The following is a 22,304-nucleotide window of genomic DNA, read 5'->3' as shown; positions in this document are numbered from 1 at the left end:
GTTGGTGGTGAAAGACGTATTGGACATCTTGCCATTTTAACAGTGTACCATTGTTATTACCTCTTCAAGAGACAGTTGCACTGCATATTGTTAAGGTACTCAAAAATCTACAGGGAAGATTGTTACCCACTGGGCAAAAACTGGTTGAATCAATGTTGTTTCTACATCATTTCAACCCCAAAAATATATGTGATGATGTTGAATCAATGTGGAAAACTGATTTGATGCAAAAAGTCATCAACATAAGGGCATTTATATCTATTTTTTATCCAACTTTGAACCTAAATCCAATGTCATGGTGAATTTGTTGATTTCACGTTAGTTGACAACTCAACCAAATGTAAATCAAAACTAGATTGAACTGAGGTCTGTATCCAGTGGTTAGTTTGTCTTCACTTTAGTGCTTGTAAAGGACGGTCAACAAGAGCACTAAACCAAATTATTCTGAACTTGAAGACTATGCAGCTATCGAGGCTCGTCTCCTAACCCGTGTAAACTTGTAATGCGAACTGATGTGGTCTTGTGATTCTTTGTGCTGTGGTGAAGCCACTTTTTGGAGGATAGAGGCAATGCTGCGCTTACCTGTATACCCTGCTTAGTGTTCCCTGACCTCTGAACCAGCTGGAGGTCAAGGCTACAGGGGGGAAACATATGTAAATAGTAGTAGTAGTGGTGGTAATGGTAGTAGTAGTTATTGATGGTAGTAGTTTTTGGTGGTAGTGGTTATTGGTAGCTTGATAAATTACATTGTATAGTTGGCTACGTTTTTGGAAAGAAGTTTGTGGAACTTGTAATAGCTTTACAGGGAGTTGGGAAAGAACAGTAGTGGAATGCTACCTGTCCCAGACCTGCTGTTTTCAACTCTCTAGAGACAGCAGGAGTGGTAGAGATACTCGTAATGATCGGCTATGAAAGGCCAACTGACATTTACTCCTGAGGTGCTGACTTGTTGCACCCTCGACAACTACTGTGATTATTATTATTTGACCATGCTGGTAATTTATGAACATTTGAACATCTTGGCCATGTGCTGTTATAATCTCCACCCTGCACAGCCAGAAGAGGACTGGCCACCCCTCATAGCCTGGTTCCTCTCTAGGTTTCTTCCTAGGTTTTGGCCTTTCTAGGGAGTTTTTCCTAGCCAACGTGCTTAAACACCTGCATTGCTTGCTGCTGGGGGTTTTAGGCTGGGTTTCTGTACAGCACTTTGAGATATCAGCTGATGTACAACGGGCTATATAAATAAATTTGGTTTGATTTTGATTTGAATGGCAAGTATCGTAGTGGAGAACTGAAGGGCCAAATCAGTAGTAGCTCACTCATACTATAGGGCCAACCCCAACCGCACGGTGCTGGCTCGGATAGTTTCTATTCAAATGGTCTTTTCCAGCATGTTTCCAGCAACTATAGTAGAAGCGTAACCAGGCCAGCCAAATACGGCTCGGCATGGCTTGGCTCGGCATGGCTTGGCTCAGCCCTATAAGTGTGAGTCAGGCACAGGTGCACTTCTGAGGTAACTGGGGGGGCTTGTCGGTGAGTCTGGTAGTCTTGACGCCGGGGACCATGGGCGGCTCCACGTCCACTCGCTCAGACATCTTGACGCAGATGATGTCGACCAGCCGCTCAAACACCTGGCGGACATTAATGTTCTCCTTGGCGCTGGCCTCGTAGTACTCGAACCCTGCACACAGACAGAAGGAGTACATACAGTATGGTGAGTACATAGCTCTGGTCCAGGGCGTTAGTGTGCGTTCCTCTAATAAGTTAGTAGTGGAATGCACACTAACACCTAGGACCAGAGCTAGGTGAGGACACGGGATACTAAATATTACACAGGTTATACCATGCTGTGTACCAAGTACGAACACGCTCCAGGATTCGATAAGATACCCTCAACAGTGGTCACACTTCAGCCAACCGTTCAACATTTGAGAGCAAGAGGCTAACACAAAGCTCCAGGAGTGACAGGTCGTCTCAGAAAGGTGACATCAGAGCAGACCACATGAAACAACTAGCACTGATTAGCTTGCCTCCACAACATGGGGCGCAAAGCACAGACATGGCACGTTATGCCGCACAGCTATAGAAATGACGTACAGCTATAGAGATGACGTGTGTAGACTCTTGACAAGACTAGAGTAATGCTAATAACACGTATAGAGAAGAACTGATGTGGATTTGCTTATACAGTGCCCTCCGTAACTACTGGGACAGTGAATAATGTTGGATGCATTTGCTATATGTGTTGGTTGTTTCTCAGATTATTTTGCGCCTAGTAGAAATTAAATGTAAATAACGGTGCATCTGTAACTTTCTCACTCATCATATTTCACAATTCATTCAGGACTATCCATTATCCTGGAAGCATCCACATTAATGTAGATGTGTTTAGAAACATATTATATTCTTATTTACAATAAAAGTGACTCCAAGATGACAATACATTATTGGGCACAAAATAATCTGAAACACAACCAAAACAAACAGCAAATGCACACAATGAGGTCATTGTGTGCTAGGAATATGGGACCAAATACTAAACGTTTTTACTACTTTAATACACATAAGTGATTTTGTTCCAATACTTTTGGTCCCCTAAAATGGGGGGGGGTCTATGTAAAAAAAAAGTGTTTTAATTTCTAAATGTTTCACGCGATATGAATGAAAATGCCCTCAAATGAAAACGGACAGTCTGCACTTTAACCTCATAGTCATTGTTTGATTTCAAATCCAAACCTGTCAAGTATAAAGCCAAAAGACAAATGACTTCACTGTCCCAATAAGGGCACTGTATAGCCCCAGGGGATAAAATCTTTGTGTTTTACCAATTTATTCTTCATTCATACTAGAATAGAGTAGAGTAGACACCATTTTGTTCACCACCACAATTCCTCAGTGTGGTTTCAATTCAAATCTCACAAACATTGAATCTTGTCCTGTCCAGAAATACCATGCAGGTCAGCACTGCTATAAGGCGAAATAACATGAATTTCAGCAGAAGGACAGTCTTGACAATATGGTAATCCAGGCAATTAACTCACCTAATTGGTCAGCCAAGTGCTTCCCCTTCTCTGTGGGCACCACCCTCTCCTCGCCCACATCACACTTGTTGCCCACCATGATGACCTGAGCGTTATCCCACGAATAGGTTTTTATCTGGGTAGCCCTGAAACACACACACACACACACACACACACACACACACACACACACACACACACACACACACACACACACACACACACACACACACACACACACACACACACACACACACACACACACACACACACACACACACACACACACACACACACACTCAGTGCCTTCTCCAGTGGTGAGTAATGAAAGCAGCAAAGGAAGCCATTTGAGAGTATTGAGAGACAGCTCTGGTGTCTCAGTCAGAAGACCCACCAGTCCTGCACAGCGTTGAAGGACTCTTCATTGCAGATGTCGTACATGAGGATGAAGCCCATAGCTCCTCTGTAGTAAGCGGTGGTGATAGTCCTGTACCTCTCCTGCCCTGCTGTATCCTAGGAGAGACAAAGGCATATTAATATTGTTCAATGTTCATATAGCATCTTATGATAATAAAGAAGCTTTCAGTGCTGTGTGAAAGAACCACTGTATAAGAGTAAAAAAACATGTTATAAAACTGCAATGGTACAGGACAATATTATACAAGTTGGCATTTATTGAGAAGACTCATGTACTGGAGGCAGCTCTGCAAAGTGGTCACTAGATAGCACAGCCACAAAGTAATCACGTCTGATTTTGGGAGTTGGGAGTTGGGGGGGTTAAAGGAGGCTTGGATGGAAAGTGACGCCAAAACCCTTATCTGGAATCTTCCAAATCTAGGCTTATAACCACACAGGAGCTGTTGCCAAGGAAAATCCCAAGACACAGACGCTACATCTGTGAAATGCCAGAATAACCACCGGGATTGTCAAACTCACGCTTTTCTCACCTCAACTCATGGCACGTGATACGTGTGGAAGTTGCAATGTCACATTGGCAATCAGAACAATAGCAGTTGCATGGCCAAGCTCTCGGCTTGCCACTTATCATTTAAGATCACAGTATACTCGGTCTCGCTGCTAACGGCGATCTGTAGTGATGGGCTGTAAACCCAAGGCAGGCAGTGTTTCTGGGGCCATCGTATGTATCAAGCATCTTAGCATCTGGATCAGCCCCACCTGGATATGTAATCTTATTAAAACCTGTTATGGCTAGACGTCCCGCTAGCGGCACACCTCAACAACATCCGTTGAAATTGCAGTGTGAAATTAAAATGACAGAAATATAAATATTTAACACTCATGAAAATACAAGTGTTATTCGTCAAAATAAAGCTTAACGTCTTGTTAATCCACCCGCTGTGTCAGATTTCAAAAAGGCTTTACAGCGAAAGCACACCATGCGATTATCTGAGGACAGCGCCCTGCATACAAAAGCATGAAAAACATATTTCAACCAGGCAGGTGCGCCACGAAAGTCAGAAATAGCGATATAATAAATGTTGTTGGCACTCCAAAAGGTCCCAGAATCATCACAAATGGTCCTTTCGTTAGATAATGTCCTTCTCTATATCCCCAAAAACTCAGTTTAGCTGGCGCGCTTCAGTCAATAATCCACCCAGTTTCCCTCCATCAAAATGCATACAAAATGAATCCCAAACGTTACTAATAAACTTCTCCAAACAAATCAAACAACGTTTATAATCAAACCGCAGGTACCCTAATACGTAAATAATCGATAAAGATGGAGAATCGTTATTGTCTTTACTGGAGAAAAACAACAAAAAACGTGCTCTCATCCACGCACATGAAAACACTACAGCCAAAATGGGAGCCACCTTGAAAAACTACAAATTCTAGCTCATTTGTCCAAAAACAAGCCTGAAACTCTTTCTGAAGACTGTTGACATCTAGTGGAAGCCCTAGGAACTGCAATCGGGGAGGATTTTGCCTCATAATAAAAATGACAGCCATAGGAAACAGTGGTAGGGTGAATATTTTTTTTGGGGGGGGGGTGGTTTGTCCTCGGGGTTTCGCCTGCCATATCAGTTCTGTTATACTCACAGACATACTTTTAACAGTTTTAGAAACTAATTAGAGTGTTTTCTATCCATATCTACCAATTATATGCATATCCTAGCTTCTGGGCCTGAGTAACAGGCAGTTTACTTTGGGCTGCTTTTCATCGGGAAGTCAAAATACTGCCCCCTAGCCCAAAGAGGTTTTGGGCTATTCCTGTGGAATGTCACTCTGGCCCTGGCATAGTCCACACAAAGCCAATAATAAATGTTTCACTACGATTCTGCAGCTGAGTGGGGTGTGTCATGTCGGAGCTTTGCGGGTCAGTGGACCCCTGGGGTCGGGGCGGGACGACCAAGTTAAATTATGTGCAGAACAGGGTTCAAATACATATGTATTTCAGTATCTGGTATTTGAAATGCTTTTCTGTGTATTTGACTAATTTCAAACAGAACAGGTGCTTTTGTTTGCGTATTTGAGTGTAAATGACAGGATTTTCCGATGCTCGTTTCAAGTACCATTGTCGGATGCCTGGGTTGAATGCATGGGAGTGTATTTTAGTTAGTTATACAGTGCATTCGGAAAGTATTCAGACCCCTTGACTTTTTCCACATTTTGTTACATTACAGCCTTACTCTAAAATGGATGGGGAAAAAAATCTAATTAAATCTACACGCAATACCCCATAATGACAATGCAAAAACTGTTTTAGAAATTTTTGCAAATTCATAAAAAAAAAAAAATGAAATATCCCATTTAAATAGGCATTCAGACCCTTTACTCAGTACTTTACATCCTCAAGTCTTCTTGGGTATGACTACAAGCGTGGCACACCTGTATTTTGCGAGTTTCTCCCATTCTTCTCTGCAGATCCTCTCAAGCTCTGTCAGGTTATTTGGGAAGCGTCGTTGCACAGCTATTTTCAGGTCTCTCCAGAGATGTTAGATGGGTTTGGGTTCTGGCTGGGCCACTCAAGGACATTCAGAGACATGTCCCGAAGCCATCATCAAGGTAAAGGATGGCAACTTTGAAGAGTCTTAAATATATTTTGATTTATTTAACACTTCATTGGTTACTACATGATTCCATATGTGTTATTTCATAGTTTTGATGTTTTCACTATTATTGTACAATGTAGAAAATAGTAAAAATTAAGAAAAACCCTGGAATGAATAGGTATGTCCATATTTTTTGCGGGTACTGTGTGTAAAGAACACTACATTATTATTATTATTAAATGAGTTATATGGAGGCAAGGGGTGTGAACATTTAAAATAAATTGTGATAGTTTCTTTTTCTAAACGTTAACAAACTGAAAAACGTTTCTTCATTTATTTAAAACAAATAACAGTGCCGTTATCACAAAGCTATCCCTAACAGGTCCCGGTCATCATCATGAATGTAAACATTTTAATTAAACAAATACCTAACGCAACAATGCTGTAACGTTATTTGCCATGGATATAAAACGCTCCGCACGTCATTGTCGCAGTTGGACAAATGGCAGAGTGAGACAGCAGCGAAGTCCTGTTTGGCAACACTTTGAGAAGTTAAATGAAAAGGTGGTGAAATGCACACTTTGAGAAGTATAATGAAAAGGTGGTGAAATGCACACTTTGAGAAGTATAATGAAAAGGTGGTGAAATGCACACTTTGAGAAGTATAATGAAAAGGTGGTGAAATGCACACTTTGAGAAGTATAATGAAAAGTATAATGAAAAGGTGGTGAAATGCACACTTTGAGAAGTATAATGAAAAGGTGGTGAAATGCACACTTTGAGAAGTATAATGAAAAGGTGGTGAAATGCACACTTTGAGAAGTATAATGAAAAGGTGGTGAAATGCACACTTTGCGAGGTGGAAGTGAGCTACAGTGGCAGTACAGGTGCCATGTTTAACCATCTGAAAGGGAGGCACCATGAGTCAAACCATTGCTAGCAGCAGCGTATGCCCCGAACAGACGAAAGCAGTGCGATAAAGGGACGGAGTGAGAAAATCAGAGCGCTCATTACAGAAATGATTGCAGTTGATATGCAGCCATTGTCAATGGTAGTGGATGTCGGCTTCAATGCCCTGATGGCATATCTACACGATGCCATGTCGGAAAACCGTGATGGCCCGGATGGACATATTGTACAATGATTGCTCTATATGTGCAAAGCGAAAGCTCTCAAACACCCCATATGCCACAGATTGTTGGGTGTGTATGAACACGCAATCATACATCACTGCAACAACTTCCCATTGATGGGAAGTGGGATATGAAGTCCCATGTACTGACCACTGAGAACATGCAGGAGAGGCACACAGCAGAGAACCTGAACACTGCATTAATTACCATCGTTGCTGAGTGAGTGGGAGACAGCAGTAAGGTGAGCGCCATCTGGTTACCATGACTGCGGTAGATTGAACTGCATCGCCCCCTAGCGGTCATACGCAGGACCATATCTACATTGGAAATTCGCATGAAATTAAGATTTTTTCTTCGTGTTTAAAGCTACAATATGTAACTTTTTGGGCAACTTGATCAAATTCACATAGATGTGAGTTATAGATCTGTCATTCTCAAGTCTAAGAAACAGTAGACCTGTTCTATGTGCGCAATTTCTATGGTTCCCGTTCTTTCGTATTAGCATCTTTTACTTTCAGTTTTGTACATCAGCTTCAAATATTTTTGGTTATTGAAAATATATTTCACAGCGGTTTATATGGTACATTGATTCTATACACTCTTGAGTACTTGTTTTGTCACATAAATTATGTGACCTATTAGAATTTTAGCTACCCTGAAATCGTGGAGTGATTTCTGCATATTTCACCTTTAAACATTTTTTTTTAAAAGCAGTTTAAACTTTAAAGGCCCAATGCAGCCGTTTTTATCTCATTATCAAATCATTTTTGGATAAGAATGAAGTACCTTACTGTGATTTTTGACCATTTAATTGAAAACAATAAACAAAAATAGCTTCTTAGCAAAAGCAATTTCTCAAGCAAGAATTTTGCTAGTGTACCCGGTGTGAAATGGCTAGCTAGAAAGAAATATTAGGTGGTCTTTTCCTACACTAAAAGGGCATCATCATCATTTTCACAGTGTTGTTTTAACCTCAGTTTGGAAATATATTTAAAAAACACGTTTTTGACTGCTCTGAGCCTTTAAGAATTGTTTTACAATGGAGGCTGTGCTGTTGCTGTGTGTATATGTACAGTACCAGTCAAAAGTTTGGACACACCTACTCATTCAAGGGTTTTTCTTTATTTGTACTATTTTCTACATTGTAGAATAATAGTGAAGACATCAACAAACTATTAAATAACACATAGAATCATGTAGTTACCAAAAAAGTGTTAAACAAAGCTTTGTACACTCTTGGCTTCTCTCAACCAACTTTGATCATTTGCTTTAGCCTGCCTGGAGTGCCAGATGGGCGGGGCTTGCATTTTTTTTTACTATTCTATTGGTCCAACCAGGCATGCTCAATCCCGCACAGATGAACTATTTGAAATGATTTGAACACAGATCTGCTTTCTACACCACTGGTTCTAGAGAAGCACTGGGTAAATAGGCTAGGCAGAAACCCTAACTGTGCTTAGAGTTTGCTGTAGTGGAGCTTGCTGTCTGCTCTCACAGAGCCAGTAATGGCATTACTGTATGTTTTTTCAAGATTGTCGCTGCTGCTGCCAACATCAATCGCGCCGCAGCTGTTTTGAGAGGGACCACACCGCATTCTATTTTTAAACCTCCCAGGCTGGCATTGAAGACGGGCTCAATCTGCACTGATTACCACTCTCGGTTTATCACAAATTGCAATTTACTCTCGCAGTCGAGTCTGCATAGCTCCTCCCCACACCCCCACCACCCCCTGTATACCCTCTGTGGGTTCTTACCCCTTACTCAATTATTACCTCACAGAATCTCGCTGTTGAGGAGTAATGTGAAGAGCTGCTGCCATGACAACAATCATTACTCAATGATGCAAGCTCACCAGAAGCTTCTGTCTCCCTAGGCCTGCAGGGGAAATACTGTGTGTGTGTGTGTGTGTGTGTGTGTGTGTGTGTGTGTGTGTGTGTGTGTGTGTGTGTGTGTGTGTGTGTGTGTGTGTGTGTGTGTGTGTGTGTGTGTGTGTAATTTATCTACAATACAGTCATGACATCGTCCTGGCTGTAGTTACAAGGATTGGGTGCAATTGTGAATGTGGAGCTCAAACCAGAAACAAATACTAAATGGATCAACAAAGCAAAACCCAGAAGAGACTGAACATAATAATCATTATGCACATAATAACATGATTATCTATCCTGTATTTAGCCTACTTGTGCGTAATTATTATAATCCTTATGCACAGTGCACTCAAGCCCTGTATCTTGCTCAGTGGACTTTTAGCATGTATAACTAACTGCAGAATGACCATATAGGCCTAATTGAATGAAATATGATCCTCATCTTATGTTTGGTCTGATCAAGCTCAGACTGACTGAAAACAGGTGACAAAAACTTCAGCTGCATCACATGGCACATTTATGGTGACATAGATATAGAATAGAACACAATAGAAACATAATAGCTTCAAAATCCACAAGGTGATAATAGATTCAGTTTGAATTGACTAGAGAAAACGGTCTACAACTCACCCATATCTGGAGCTTAACCCTCTTGTCATTCCTGTAGACAGTCTTGACTTTGAAGTCGATGCCCACTGTGCTGACGAAAGAGTTGCTGAACGAGTCGTCTGCGTAGCGGAACAGAAAGCTGGTTTTTCCCACACTGCTGTTTCCAATGATGAGGAGCTTGAACATGTAGTCAAAGTTCTGGTCGGAGCCATCTCTCTGCCCAAAGCGCTGGTCTGCCTTCGCCATCTGTGGAGCATTCATCATGTGGGCAGCAGGCAGACGGGTGGATGAGTCAAGAAAAGGTAGAAGGAGGAAGTGGAGGACGCTATCAAATGTTTCAGTCATTTGCAGGAAACCATGGTTACTGGACAAGTATAGTAGGGCTATAATGTGATGTTGTGGAATGTCGAATCCATTATCAACACATTTGAGTTATACGTTGAACATCTTCTAGATGGGATCTCAGCAATGTCATGACACTTGGAGAAACGCATGTTGCCTATTAGCCTATAATATATAATTAACAAAAAGGGATTTTTAATACACAATGGTGTTAACTGGATATATTAGCCTAGTTGAATTTATTTCAGTCATGTGCTAGTTTATTTTGAATGTGTTTTGTCGGCTATGTATGTAGGCTAAATGGTTTGTCAGTGCAAATATTCTGCATTAAAACAGGTTTAAGCCTAGGTGTGCTCCATTATTCAAAACAGCAGAATAAAGCTCTAACTCAAAGAGCAACGTTTATAAGATAACATCTTCATTCAGATAAGCCAGACACATCCATGTCTGTATACAGCAGGCTTGTGAAACCATCAATGGACGAATTGATGCCATCGTTATGCTTGAGGCACAGGTGTAGCTACTGTGCAAATATATCATTTGACACAAGGGAAATGGTCTTAGGCCACATTATGGTACTGCTGTCAGAGACAACGACCGATACAGTTACTTCTGTAATTATAAATGTATACGGATAACAGGTAAAATGCCAATACATAATGTTTTATTACCTCTATAAATCTTCTGTGGGTGGTTCTGTTTTCTCGCAGTTCTTCGTTGGCTCGCCCACTGAACTGAGCTGTAGGCTATGCACCTGACGAAGTCAACTCGTTGGCGAAGCGACCTCTTGATTATCGATATGAATCGGTTTCTGACTTAATCTGTAAAAGAGATTGGATAACCTATAAGGTAATGGGAGTCGAATTGCGAGTGTTGGGTGAAAAAAAATGTCAGAAGCGAAATAATGAATGTTTATCATGCGTTCCTATACTGCTCTACGCGGCCATAAACATTGTCGACAGACATCCTGCAATTTACAAAGGTGCTGAAAAGCAAAAGTCTTAAAAACATTAACTCCGCTGTGAATGAATGTACCAAATTTCCAGACAGACACACCTCTGTAGGAACAGTAGCCTATCAGATCACCTGACGGCATTAGAGGAATTTGCACGGGTGAGACATGACTCATTCATGAAATACCAATAAAAATGTAGTTATACATTTATTTATAGCCAGTGGTACCAGAGGCAGCTCGAAAGCACCGCGCCATGTTTACATTGATTGAGCAAAGTACACATGCAACCGGAAAAGCATCTATGCATTGTTCATAACCGTACAAACCAGGATAGCTATTTTGCAGGTTATGAACGTTCCTTTTGAATTTATTGTAACAATATATCAGGACACTAAATAAATGGGTGCAACAGGTGAACGATACTGTATGTGGCCAGTCATACCGCTCAAGTTGCAACTATGTAAAATAAGTGAACACAGAAATTGTCTAACCATTCTTTCAGTATTACAGTTACTCTACAATATAAACTCAGGAAAAAAAAGAAGCGTCCCCTTTTCAGGACACTGTCTTTCAAAGACAATTAGTTAAAATCCAAATAACTTCACAGATCATTGTAAAGGGTTTAAACACTGTTTCCCATGCTAGTCCAATGAACCATAAACAATTAATGAACATGCAGCTGTGGAACAGTCGTTAAGACACTAACAACTTACAGACGGTAGGCAATTAAGGTCACAGTCATGAAAACCTAGGACACCAAAGAGGCCTTTCTACTGACTCTGAAAAACACCAAAAGAAAGATGCCCGGGATCATAGCTCATCTGCTTGAACATGCCTTAGGCATGCTGCAAGGAGGCATGAGAACTGCAGATGTGGCCAGGGAAATAAATTGCAATGTCCATACTGTGAGACGCCTAAAACAGCGCAACAGGGAGACAGGATGGACAGCTGCCTGCCCTCGCCATGGTCGTGTAACAACACCTGCACAGGATCGGTACAGCCGAACATCACACCTGCGGGACAGGTACAGGATGGCAACAACTGCCCAAGTTACACTAGGAACGCACAATCCCTCCATCAGTGCGCAGACTGTCCGCAATAGGCTGAGAGAGGCTGGACTTTCTCAGCCTATTGTACGGCAGGTCCTCACCAGACATCACTGGCAAAAACATTGCCTATGGGCACAAACCCACAGTCACTGGACCAGACAGGACTGGCAACAAAAAAAGTGCTCTTCACTGACGAGTTGGTGTTTTCTCTCACCAGGGGCGATGGTCGGATTCGCATTTATCGTTGAAGGAATGAGCGTTACACCAAGACCTTTACTCTGGAGCGGGATCGATTTGGAGGGTCTGTCATGGTCTGGGGCGGTGTGTCACAGCATCATCGGACTGAGCTTGTGGTCATTGCAGGCAATCTCAACACTGTGCATTACAGGGAAGACATCCTCCTCCCTCATGTGGTACTCTTCCTGCAGGCTCATCCTGACATGACCCTCCAGCATGACAATGCCACCAGACATACTGCTCGTTCTGTGCGCGATTTCCTGCAAGACAGGAATGTGAGTGTTCTGCCATGGCCAGCGAAGAGCCCGGATCTCAATCCCATTGAGCACGTCTGGGACCTGTTGGATCGGAGGGTGAGGGCTAGGGCCATTCCCACCAGAAATGTCCAGGAACTTGCAGGTGCCTTGGTGGAATAGTGGGGTAACATCTCATAGCAAGAACTGGCAAATCTGGTACAGTCCATGAGGAGGAGATGCACTGCAGTACTTAATGCAGCTGGTGGCCACACCAGATACTGACTGTTACTTTTGATTTTGACACCCCCCCCCCCTTATGTTCAGGGACACATTATTCCATTTCTGTTAGTCACATGTCTGTGGAACTTGTTCAGTTTGTCTCAGTTGTTGAATCTTCTGTTAATACAAATATTTACACATGTTAAGTTTGCTGAAAATAAACACAGTTGACAATGAGAGGACTTTTCTTTTTTTGCTGAGTTTACTTATATGTACAAATATACTTATGTACGAAACCTCATTGTACACTCCATTGTTTTGAAAACCAAATTCCTACAGTTATTCTATCTAAAAATAACAAGAATATTTGGAAGGGGAACACCATACACGAAATGGCACTCTATTCTGTGTATAGAGCACTACCTTCCACAAGGGGTCACAGTGCATTACATTTGACCAGAGGCCTATGTACAGTATAGAGTGCCTTATGGGTTGTAGGCTGGGTTCTGACAGGAATATGAGACTACTGTCAAGTACAACAGTAAGATGGACAGGGGAGAGATGAAAAAGAACATTTAAGGCTTTGATAAGATTAAATAACATTGATTCATTACATCATCTATGCCCAGGAATTTAGCATACATTTTGACTGATGCATCTGGTCAACCAGGTCATTAGTGCCAAGCAAAAGACGTCATTCTCGCAAACGCAAGATTGGCGCCAAATGAATGACCATGTGCCAATCCCTTTGTAAATTGGAGCAAAATTTCACTGTCTGACAACTCTTGATCTAGTTTCCAGAGGTGAGAGCAGGATTGACGCCACTCTGTTCCAACTCAGCAATCACTGCCATGTGTTTAAAGTCAGCTGGTTTGTGGTTGAAGGTCTCCACCAATCTAAACATCTCCTCCCGCTGGGTTCCGTAGAACAGCTGCACCTGATTGGCCAAGCACTGAGCCAGATGTACTGTCTGCAAAACAGGAGTATTAGGTTAAAAGCCTTCCCCCACTTGGACCAAACAAAATAAAACAAGCTATAAATTAGAAAAAGTTCTCTGGTAATTACAGTGCAAAAAATACCAGAGGTGAATGACATTGCTGTAATCTACAGAACACCTACTTGACTAATTACCATTTCACATTGCACAGTTGTTGATATAATTGATTAAATGTGGCGTGTGTATACAGTAGTGATTAGCCTGTATGAGTAAAGCTTATGTTGAATGTGGAGTATAACTGGGCTGCTGCCTTCTAACATTGACCTCAACATCATTATTTTTTATGGATTTTTAAAGTGGTATTGCATCATGTACAATGGCTTATTAGAAACATCTTACCATGAACTTAGGGTCCATCTCAGCAGTCATGAGCACTACACCCTTGTCTTTCTGCAGGTCAGAATAGTGGTAGAGGATCAACTGACTGGGGGCGTGCTCTCCCATGGTCTGTGGAGGGGGTCAGGGAAACACCAGAGTCAATATAGTATAGAATCTACACCACAGATAATACAAGTTATCTAGGACTATAATCGTATTTCTATACATCATATACTGAACAAAAATATAAAACGCAACATGTAAAGTGTTGGTCTCATGTTTCATGAGCGAAAATAAAAAGATCACAGAAATTTTCCACACGCACAAAAATCTTTTTTTCTCTCAAATGTGGTACACAAATTTGTTTACATCCCTGTTAGTGAGCATTTCTTGTTTGTATTTTTGTTCAGTGCTGAAACCTATGGTGTTGTTTGGGTGAGCTAGGAAGAGGGGCTCCGAGTGGTGCAGCGGTCTAAGGCACTGCATGTCCGGCCGTGATCGGGAGTCCCATAGGGCGGCGCACATTTGGCCCAGCATCGTCCGGGTTTGGCCGGTGTAGGCCGTCGTTGTAAATAAGAATTTGTTCTTAACTGACTTGCCTAGTTAAATAAAGGTTCAATTAAATAAAATATTAAAAGAGGAGCTATAAGATAAATGATATAGGAGTTACCTGGACATTGATCAGGGACGTGAAATGCAGTTCGTGGTCCGACCACTGCCCCAGGAAAAATTCATAGCCCTCCTTTTGGGGTAACGCATACAGGAACTGGATGTCGGGGAGTAACACATTGTTATATCGGTGAGTGATACCTGTAAATGTTTTTGTATTCAACTATCAGATAGATTAAAACCATTCAACATGAGTTCCAATAGTGGACTCATGAGTATAACATTTCTTTAAAATAAATTATGAAATGCTGGGTATTAAATCATCTCAATTCACTGTTGTCCATACATTATTCAGGTTGTGGTCAACATGTTATGGAAGCACTGAATATTAAAGCTTCTCTTTCTTTGCTTGTACAATACTGCCATCAAGTGTCCTTTGATGCATGATACTCCTCAAACAACCACATTTGCTCTGTCACCATGCCACACAATGTGTGCAATGTCATTGTAAACACACTGCTTTATCATCAACCTTTGAACAAAGTACAGTACAGTTCTACTAGGCACAAAGCTTATAAATGCTTACCACAGGATTGCACTTAGCTCTGTTGAAAATCACTTCAAAAACGTGGGCCTAAAATAGAGCAAGAATGATGTAATTGTAATTATGTAATTGTAATGATGTAATTGTAATTATCTAATTGTTAAACTACTGTCAAAAGTGTTATCTGACAAAATGGCAAACTTACTGGTATGACGGCGCTTATGGTGTCTTTTGTGGCATAATATTGCCTCCAAAGCTGAAAACAAAATGAGAGTTACATAAATGGGTTTTATTCCTCGTATGAAAACATGAAAAATAATGTTCTTTACATAGATATGCAATGTTTGAATTACTCTAAACATTTAAACACGTACCTCTGCTATTTCTTCTCCTGACTTATCCTGGATCAAGTCCAAGTTCAGGATAGATCCTAGGGTCTGTGCAAGAAACTTTAAATGGTATTATCCAGGTGGACAGGGTGATTTACCCTCATACAAATCCATGGGCTTTAAAACCTAGTGTAAATCAGTACACAAAATTCAACCGAATTATTCAAATTGTATTAATACATTGATTTGACTTCTCACCTTGTCTTTGGTGAATCTGCCTGAACCATCAGCCTGGTTGTCACGCTTCTCTAACTGCAAATAAGATAAGTTGCATATAAATGGATGTCAATCAAACATATTGGCACAAAGGCTGTCAGAGCATCTAGGGGTTGGCAAAAACATTGTTTCAGTGTAAAGAATTGTACAACCGTGGGACACACTCCTAAGCAGCAGAGGGTAATCCATTACACCCAACAAAAAGTGGTACATAGGCAAGTCAGTTAAGAACAAGTTCTTATTTACAATGACGGCCTACCCCAGCCAAACCCGGACCACGCTGGGACAATTGTGCGTCGCCCTATGGGATTCACAATCACGGCCGGATGTGATACAGCCTGGAATCGAACCAGGGACTGTAGTGACGCCTCTTGCACTGTGATGCAGTGCCTTAGACCACTAGGGTCAATATACAGAGCCTTCAGAAAGTATCCACACCCCTTGACTTTTCCACATTTTGTTATGTTATCAATTGGGATTAAAATTTATTTAATTCTATTATTTTTTAAAACTTTTTAAAAACTTTTTTACAATCTACACAAAATACTTGAATATCAAAGTGGAAGAAAAATGATATCTACTAATACATCTTGAATAGATAAGTATTCAACCCCCTGAGTCAATACATGTTAGAATCAACGTTGGCAGCGATTACAGCTGCGAGTCTTTTTGAGTAAGCCTCTATGAGCTTTGCACACCTGCATTGTACAATATTTGCCCATTATAATTTTAAAACTCATTTACATTTTAGTAATTTAGCAGACACTCGTATCCAGAGCGTATGCCAGACATCCATTTTCAAGTCTTGCCATAAATGTTCAAGCCAATTTAAGCCAAAACTAATTAGGCCACTCAGAAACATTCAATGTTATCATAGTAAGCAACTCCAGTGTATATTTGGCCTTGTGTTTTAGGTTATTGTCTTGCTGAAAGGTGAATTTGTCTCCCAGTGTCTGTTGGAAAGCAGATTTACCTCTAGGATTTTGTCTGTGCTTAGCTCTATTCCATTTCTTTTTATCCTGAATAACTCCCTAGTCCTTGCTGATGACAAGCATTCCCGTAACATGATGCTGCCATCACCATGCTTGGAAATATTAAGATTGGTACTCAGTGATGTGTTGGATTTTCCACAAACAATGTTTTGTATTCTGGGCAAAAAGTACATTACTTTGGTGCCTTATTGCAAACAGGATGCATGTTTAGGAATATGTGTATTCTGTACAGGCTTCCTACTTTTCACTCTGTCCATCAGGTTATTATTGTGGAGTAACTACAATGTTGTTGATACATCCTCAGTTTTCTATCACATCCATTAAACTCTGTAACTGTTTTACAGTCACCATGGGCCTCATGGTGAAATTACTGAGCAGTTTTTGTCCTCTTCGGCAACTGAGTTCAGAAGGAAGCCTGTATATTTGTAGTGATTGGGTGTATTGCTACACCATCCAAAGCGTAATTAATAACATCACCATGCTCAAAGGGATATTCAATGTCTTTTACCCTTCTACCAATAGGTTCCCTTCTCTGTGAGGCATTGGTAAACCTCCTTGGTCTTTGTGGTTGAAATTCACTACTCGACCGAGGGACCTTACAGACAATTGTATGTGTCGGGTACAGAGATGGGGTAATCGTTCAAAAACCATGTTAACCACTATTATTACACTCAGAGTGAGTCCATGCAACTTATTGATTCAGCAAATTTCTAAAAACAAAATTTCACATTGTACAGTATTGTGTGTTGATCAGTGGCACAAAACCTCAATTAATATCCATTTTAAATTCAGGCTGAAGTGTGGAAAAAGTCAAGGGGTGTGAACACTTGCTTTAGACACTGTAGCTTAATACGTTGGCCGGTGATAGCTAGCTAATGCTAACCCTAGCTAGGTACCCTCTGATACATTGCTGTGTCCGGTCCTCTCACAACCCCTCCAATTACATTGGAACTTTCTCTACTGTTTATCTGGGTGGTTGGTCCAAATGACGCTAGGAATGATTATTAAACTTCTCAAAATGCTGGTATTGGGTTCAGATTACTATAACCTGAAGCATAACCACACAATCTAAATACACGCCATTAACACATACCAGCCCAGCTCGTGCTTACATGGTTGTGCGCATGAGTCAGGTGAAATCATGAACCCAGAATATAAAAAAAAGTTTCCTAGCATCATAAGGACAAACCACCCAGACAACCAGCTTATAGAGGGCATTTGAGGTCAATTTCCAAAATCAAAACACTGGGTTCTATTAGATTGAAGACTTGCTTGCCATCACCCGTCTGGTCCAAGGGACTAAGGTCAATATAACCTCCGACCTTAGTAACCTACCTCCTGCTCCATGAGTTTGACGAACTCTGATTGTTTAGAGTGTCCGAGTGGCTCCCGTTTCATTTCATTTCGCTTCTCGAGGCGAGCATTGAACTCCTGTGGTTTGGCACTGAAAAAAATAAAGGCTGGTTAGGAAATCCCTAAGTTCAAAACTAAGCTACAGTTCAGCCTAGATATGAAAGACAAAATGGTAAAAAGAACAGTGTATTTTGTAGCAGGAAACATCTCAGAGGAGAGTGACTGTCATGACTTCAGTTAGGCCTTTAATTATCCAGACCAGGACAAAAGACTTAGAAGCTCTACAATATCAAAGTTAGCTCTGGCTAGTAGTTATTAGTAGTCACTCAATCCTTGTCCTGGTATGTGCAGGCTTTTGTTCCTGCCCAGTACTTAAAAAAGCAGTGAATTCTCTTGATTAAGTTAGTTGAATCAGGAGGGTAAGTACCGAGTAGTAGAAATTTCAGATTAGAAGTCTTCTTGGGTCTCAGAAATGACACCCGCAGAATCCCCACCCAACCTATAAATAATTTTAAAAATATATATATATAATATATATAAATATACGACCAGATCCGACCCAAACATGTCATAGATTAGAGAGACCGGGTCGGGTCTGTATTGGATCCAAATGGGGAGGCAGGTAACCTAGTGGTTAGAGAGTTGGACCAGTAACCAGAAGGTTGCAAGATCGAATCCCTAAGCTGACAAGGTAAAAATCTGCAAAAGATGGGCAAAAGAACACAAAGGAAGATTGGAAAAAAGTGTTATGGACAGACAAATATAAGTTTGAGGTGTTCGGATCACAAAGAAGAACATACGTGAGACGCAGAAAAAAAGAAGAGATGCTGGAGGAGTGGTTGACGCCCATCAAGCCAATCCAACTTGTGGGAGGTGCATCAGGAAGCATGGGGTGTAAACTCTTCAGATTACCTCAACAAATTGACAGCTAGAATGCCAAATATCTGCAAGACTGTAATTGCTGCAAATGGAGGATTATTTGACAAATTTAAGTTTGAAGGACAGAATTAATATTTCAATTAAAATCATTAATTATAACCTTTTCAACATCTTGACTATATTTCCAATTCATTTTGCAACTCATTTCATGTACGTTTTCATGGAAAACAAGGACATTTCTAAGTGACCCCAAATTTATGAACGGTCGTGTATTTCTACAGCGCTGGATAAAAATAAGAGACCACTGCAAAATGATCTATTGACTATTTATAGGTATGTGTTTGGGTAAAATGAACGCTTTCTCTGGCTTTACTATTTATAGGAATGTGTTTGGGTAAAACGAACGCTTTCTCTGGCTTTACTATTTATAGGTATGTGTTTTGGAACGCTTTCTCTGGCTTTACTATTTAAGGTATGTGTTTGGGAACGCTTTCTCTGGCTTTACTATTTATAGGTATGTGTTTGGGTAAAATGAACGCTTTCTCTGGCTTTACTATTTATAGGTATGTGTTTGGGGCTTTCTCTGGCTTTACTATTTATAGGTATGTGTTTGGGTAAAATGAACGCTTTCTCTGGCTTTACTATTTATAGGTATGTGTTTGGGTAAAATGAACGCTTTCTCTGGCTTTACTATTTATAGGTATGTGTTTGGGTAAAATGAACGCTTTCTCTGGCTTTACTATTTATAGGTATGTGTTTGGGTAAAATGAACGCTTCCTCTGGCTTTACTATTTATAGGTATGTGTTTGGGTAAAATGAACGCTTTCTCTGGCTTTACTATTTATAGGTATGTGTTTGGGTAAAATGAACGCTTTCTCTGGCTTTACTATTTATAGGTATGTGTTTGGGTAAAATGACATCTTTTTGTTTTATTCTAAAAACTACTGACAACATTTCTCCCAAATGTCAGTAGTTTATAGAATAAAACAAAAATGTTAATTTAACCCAAACACATACCTATAAATAGTAAAACCAGAGAAACTGTTTTTTTCCAGAGCTGGATATATCCGTTTTATAGAATTAACCTATATAGTCTTACGTTTGGTTTGAAAGAAAAGTCATCCAAGCCACAGCGCCCAGGGAGGACGAGCACCAAAAGGCAACTCTTCCAAATCCTACTACAGTCACATGCATGTAAGACGTTTTGATATTTAAATACTCATCAAAAAGAACAGATTCTGATGTTTCCAAATAACCTATTGTTGCCAAACAACTTGCAAATAAAAATGAGTGGACGAGCTATGCTTGAAATGATACCTTTTTTGTCAGAATTGCCGTGATACCATGCGTTCCACACATGGGCACTCACGACACTCAAAAGCACGAACATAATTAAATAAAACATATGCTATTATGTTTGTTTACAAAAAAACAAAACATTTTCATATTGTTCCCTAAATTAAAAATAATGGATTTCCTTGTGATGGCGTATGTTACAAATGTAGCCTATTTATAAATAAACACTTGAATTGTGTTAATGGTTATTTTTTAGATTAATAAGTGCTTTTGTATTCTTTGAAATAAATATTTTTTTTATCGTATTCTAATGTCACCTAAAAACCTTCATAAACAACCACCTGATACATTTTGTGATAGCATTGGAATGTTGAGGCAGGCGTCAGCTGAATTGGGATGCCTCGAATATGATAAATTTGTGTTTGTCATTTAGAAATAAAACTCTAAACACTCATTTTGGTCTGGTCAGTATTTCACACAGACCTGAGGTGTGTGGCCACCAAACAGGACTCCAAGTGTCAACTTCAGATTTATGGAACCCTGTGTCATCGGGTTGGGGTGGACCCGTGAAGGCCTCTAGTTCAGATAGCAAGCTAGTACTACACTGGAACAAAAAGCCAATACACGCCACACTCAGTTGACCAAGCATTAGCAAGGATGAGAAATCTGCAGCAATCAACGTTCATTATAACCCTTCATCTCACGCTGTACCATTCATGTCAAAAGCCAATATATCGTTATCTAGCTGGGGTGTATTCATTATGCCGATTCTGTTCCAAAACGTTCTCGGTTGCAAAACGTCAACAAATCGTTTACTCCAAACGGACAAAGTTTTGGAAAAGTAGTTATTTAACTAAATCAGGTAGGTTCCTCCCCGTTACGTTTGGTTGTCAAACGGTAAACTTTTTTTCGAAGACGTAATGAATACAACCTTGAGACCAGGGGGGTATTCACTAGCAACCAAACGAAACGGGACTAACCTGAATTTGTCCAATAACTCGTTTTCGTAGGAAAAAGTTATTGACTAATGATTTCACCCCTGCTAGTTAACGGTTGGCAAGACTTGGCTAGCTGACTACACATGGGAAATTAATTTGACAAACAGTGAAAGTTGCGCACCAAGATTAGCTGGCACCCAGTGTTATTGCCATGTAATGTAGGTAAGTTAGCAAGCTAACGTTAAATTAATATTTGCTAGCGTGTGACTTTTTTTCGCTTATAACGTTACCTCCTTAGCTTTCTGATCTTTTCCTGATATTTATTATAATATGGATTGTCCTCCAGTTCCGGCTCTTTCTCCTTCTTCACAGAAAATGCTCTAAACTGCGACGGCACCAGGCCAGGGATGAGCGGTCGGATTCCAGTTGCCCTGACCGCTAGCATCCCACGGTACAAACAAGACATTTGCACCATGGCGGCCGCCATCTTTCCCCCTTCGCCGTCGTCGCACATAAATAACATGCCGTAAAGAAACAATGTCAGCATAAAATTCGTTCCGAGGACCTGTAATGTGTCAGTTACAATTATGAGAAAGGCCTATATAATAATTTTAATTCAATCCACAAATGTCCCAAAATCACTACAGAAGGAACAGTCTTCTATAAAATGTGCATTCATTTCCAAATTAGTTTGGAATGCATCAAAACAAGCTTGGAATGCAACAGCAATGGCACGGACAGCGTATATGAGAATTCTCCAATTCATCCGTGCGTGTAACCCAAGTAAAAGTAATACATGAGACAAATATACAGAGCAAAGTTTTGTCCTATATTTATATTTTATTTGTATTACTTTTTCAAATCCCAGCCAGAATCCACGCAGGAGGCCTTTTGCCTTTTGGTAGTCCGTCATTGTAAATAAGAATTTGTTCGTAACTGACTTGCCAAGTTAAATAAAGGTTAAATAAATAAATAAAATAAAACTTCAAGGTAATAACTGTAAATATGAACAAAACAAAACAAGCTCAACCTTTTCAAGCACTGAAATCTAATTTGTAGTTTTTAATTTCCCAATCCCCACCCACCACAAA

At 40.4% G+C, this 22,304-nt stretch overlaps 2 protein-coding genes across 3 annotated transcripts; both read right to left on the bottom strand.

The window, feature by feature from the left end:
- Positions 1–1,148: 1,148 nt before the first annotated feature.
- Positions 1,149–11,601, bottom strand: LOC123991261 (ras-related protein Rab-3B-like). Its single transcript, XM_046292686.1, has 5 exons — positions 10,658–11,601; positions 9,666–9,890; positions 3,415–3,533; positions 3,042–3,166; positions 1,149–1,681 (listed from the first exon to the last, which is right to left on the bottom strand). Exons 2-5 carry the CDS (start codon positions 9,888–9,890, stop codon positions 1,491–1,493), a joined length of 660 nt encoding a protein of 219 aa, XP_046148642.1. The 5' UTR covers positions 10,658–11,601; the 3' UTR covers positions 1,149–1,490.
- A 1,321-nt stretch (positions 11,602–12,922) lies between these two features.
- LOC123997618 (ATP synthase mitochondrial F1 complex assembly factor 1-like) lies at positions 12,923–21,728 on the bottom strand. Of its 2 annotated transcripts, none has more exons than XM_046302029.1 (9): positions 21,504–21,728; positions 18,083–18,191; positions 15,738–15,791; positions 15,525–15,599; positions 15,356–15,406; positions 15,193–15,240; positions 14,668–14,763; positions 14,019–14,126; positions 12,923–13,652 (listed from the first exon to the last, which is right to left on the bottom strand). In XM_046302029.1, the coding sequence occupies exons 1-9, from the start codon at positions 21,725–21,727 to the stop codon at positions 13,473–13,475; spliced, it is 945 nt and encodes a 314-aa protein (XP_046157985.1). In that variant the 5' UTR covers position 21,728; the 3' UTR covers positions 12,923–13,472. The 2 variants fall into 2 exon arrangements, with proteins under 2 accessions (XP_046157985.1, XP_046157996.1); XM_046302040.1 differs by having other exon boundaries at positions 15,525–15,587.
- Between the last annotated feature and the right edge of the window lie 576 nt (positions 21,729–22,304).

This window comes from Oncorhynchus gorbuscha, linkage group LG02 (genome assembly GCF_021184085.1).
Source record: "Oncorhynchus gorbuscha isolate QuinsamMale2020 ecotype Even-year linkage group LG02, OgorEven_v1.0, whole genome shotgun sequence".
In the NCBI taxonomy this organism is placed as follows: Eukaryota; Metazoa; Chordata; class Actinopteri; order Salmoniformes; family Salmonidae; genus Oncorhynchus; species Oncorhynchus gorbuscha.
The sequence above is the reverse complement of the archived record's forward strand: the minus strand, read 5'-3'. Positions and strand labels throughout refer to the sequence as shown.

Excerpts from the sequence above, each read along its gene's own strand:
- LOC123991261 (XM_046292686.1), bottom strand. The coding sequence starts at position 9,890 with ATGGCGAAGGCAGACCAGCGCTTTGGGCAGAGAGATGGCTCCGACCAG. Across the intron at positions 3,534-9,665 it reads GGGTTAAGCTCCAGATATGG|GATACAGCAGGGCAGGAGAG; the intron begins GTGAGTTGTAGA and ends TGTCTCTCCTAG. Across the intron at positions 3,167-3,414 it reads TTCAACGCTGTGCAGGACTG|GGCTACCCAGATAAAAACCT; the intron begins GTGGGTCTTCTG and ends TGTGTGTTTCAG.
- LOC123997618 (XM_046302029.1), bottom strand. The coding sequence starts at position 21,727 with ATGTGCGACGACGGCGAAGGGGGAAAGATGGCGGCCGCCATGGTGCAA. Across the intron at positions 15,792-18,082 it reads TCAAACTCATGGAGCAGGAG|TTAGAGAAGCGTGACAACCA; the intron begins GTAGGTTACTAA and ends TCTTATTTGCAG. Across the intron at positions 13,653-14,018 it reads AGATGGACCCTAAGTTCATG|ACAGTACATCTGGCTCAGTG; the intron begins GTAAGATGTTTC and ends CCTGTTTTGCAG.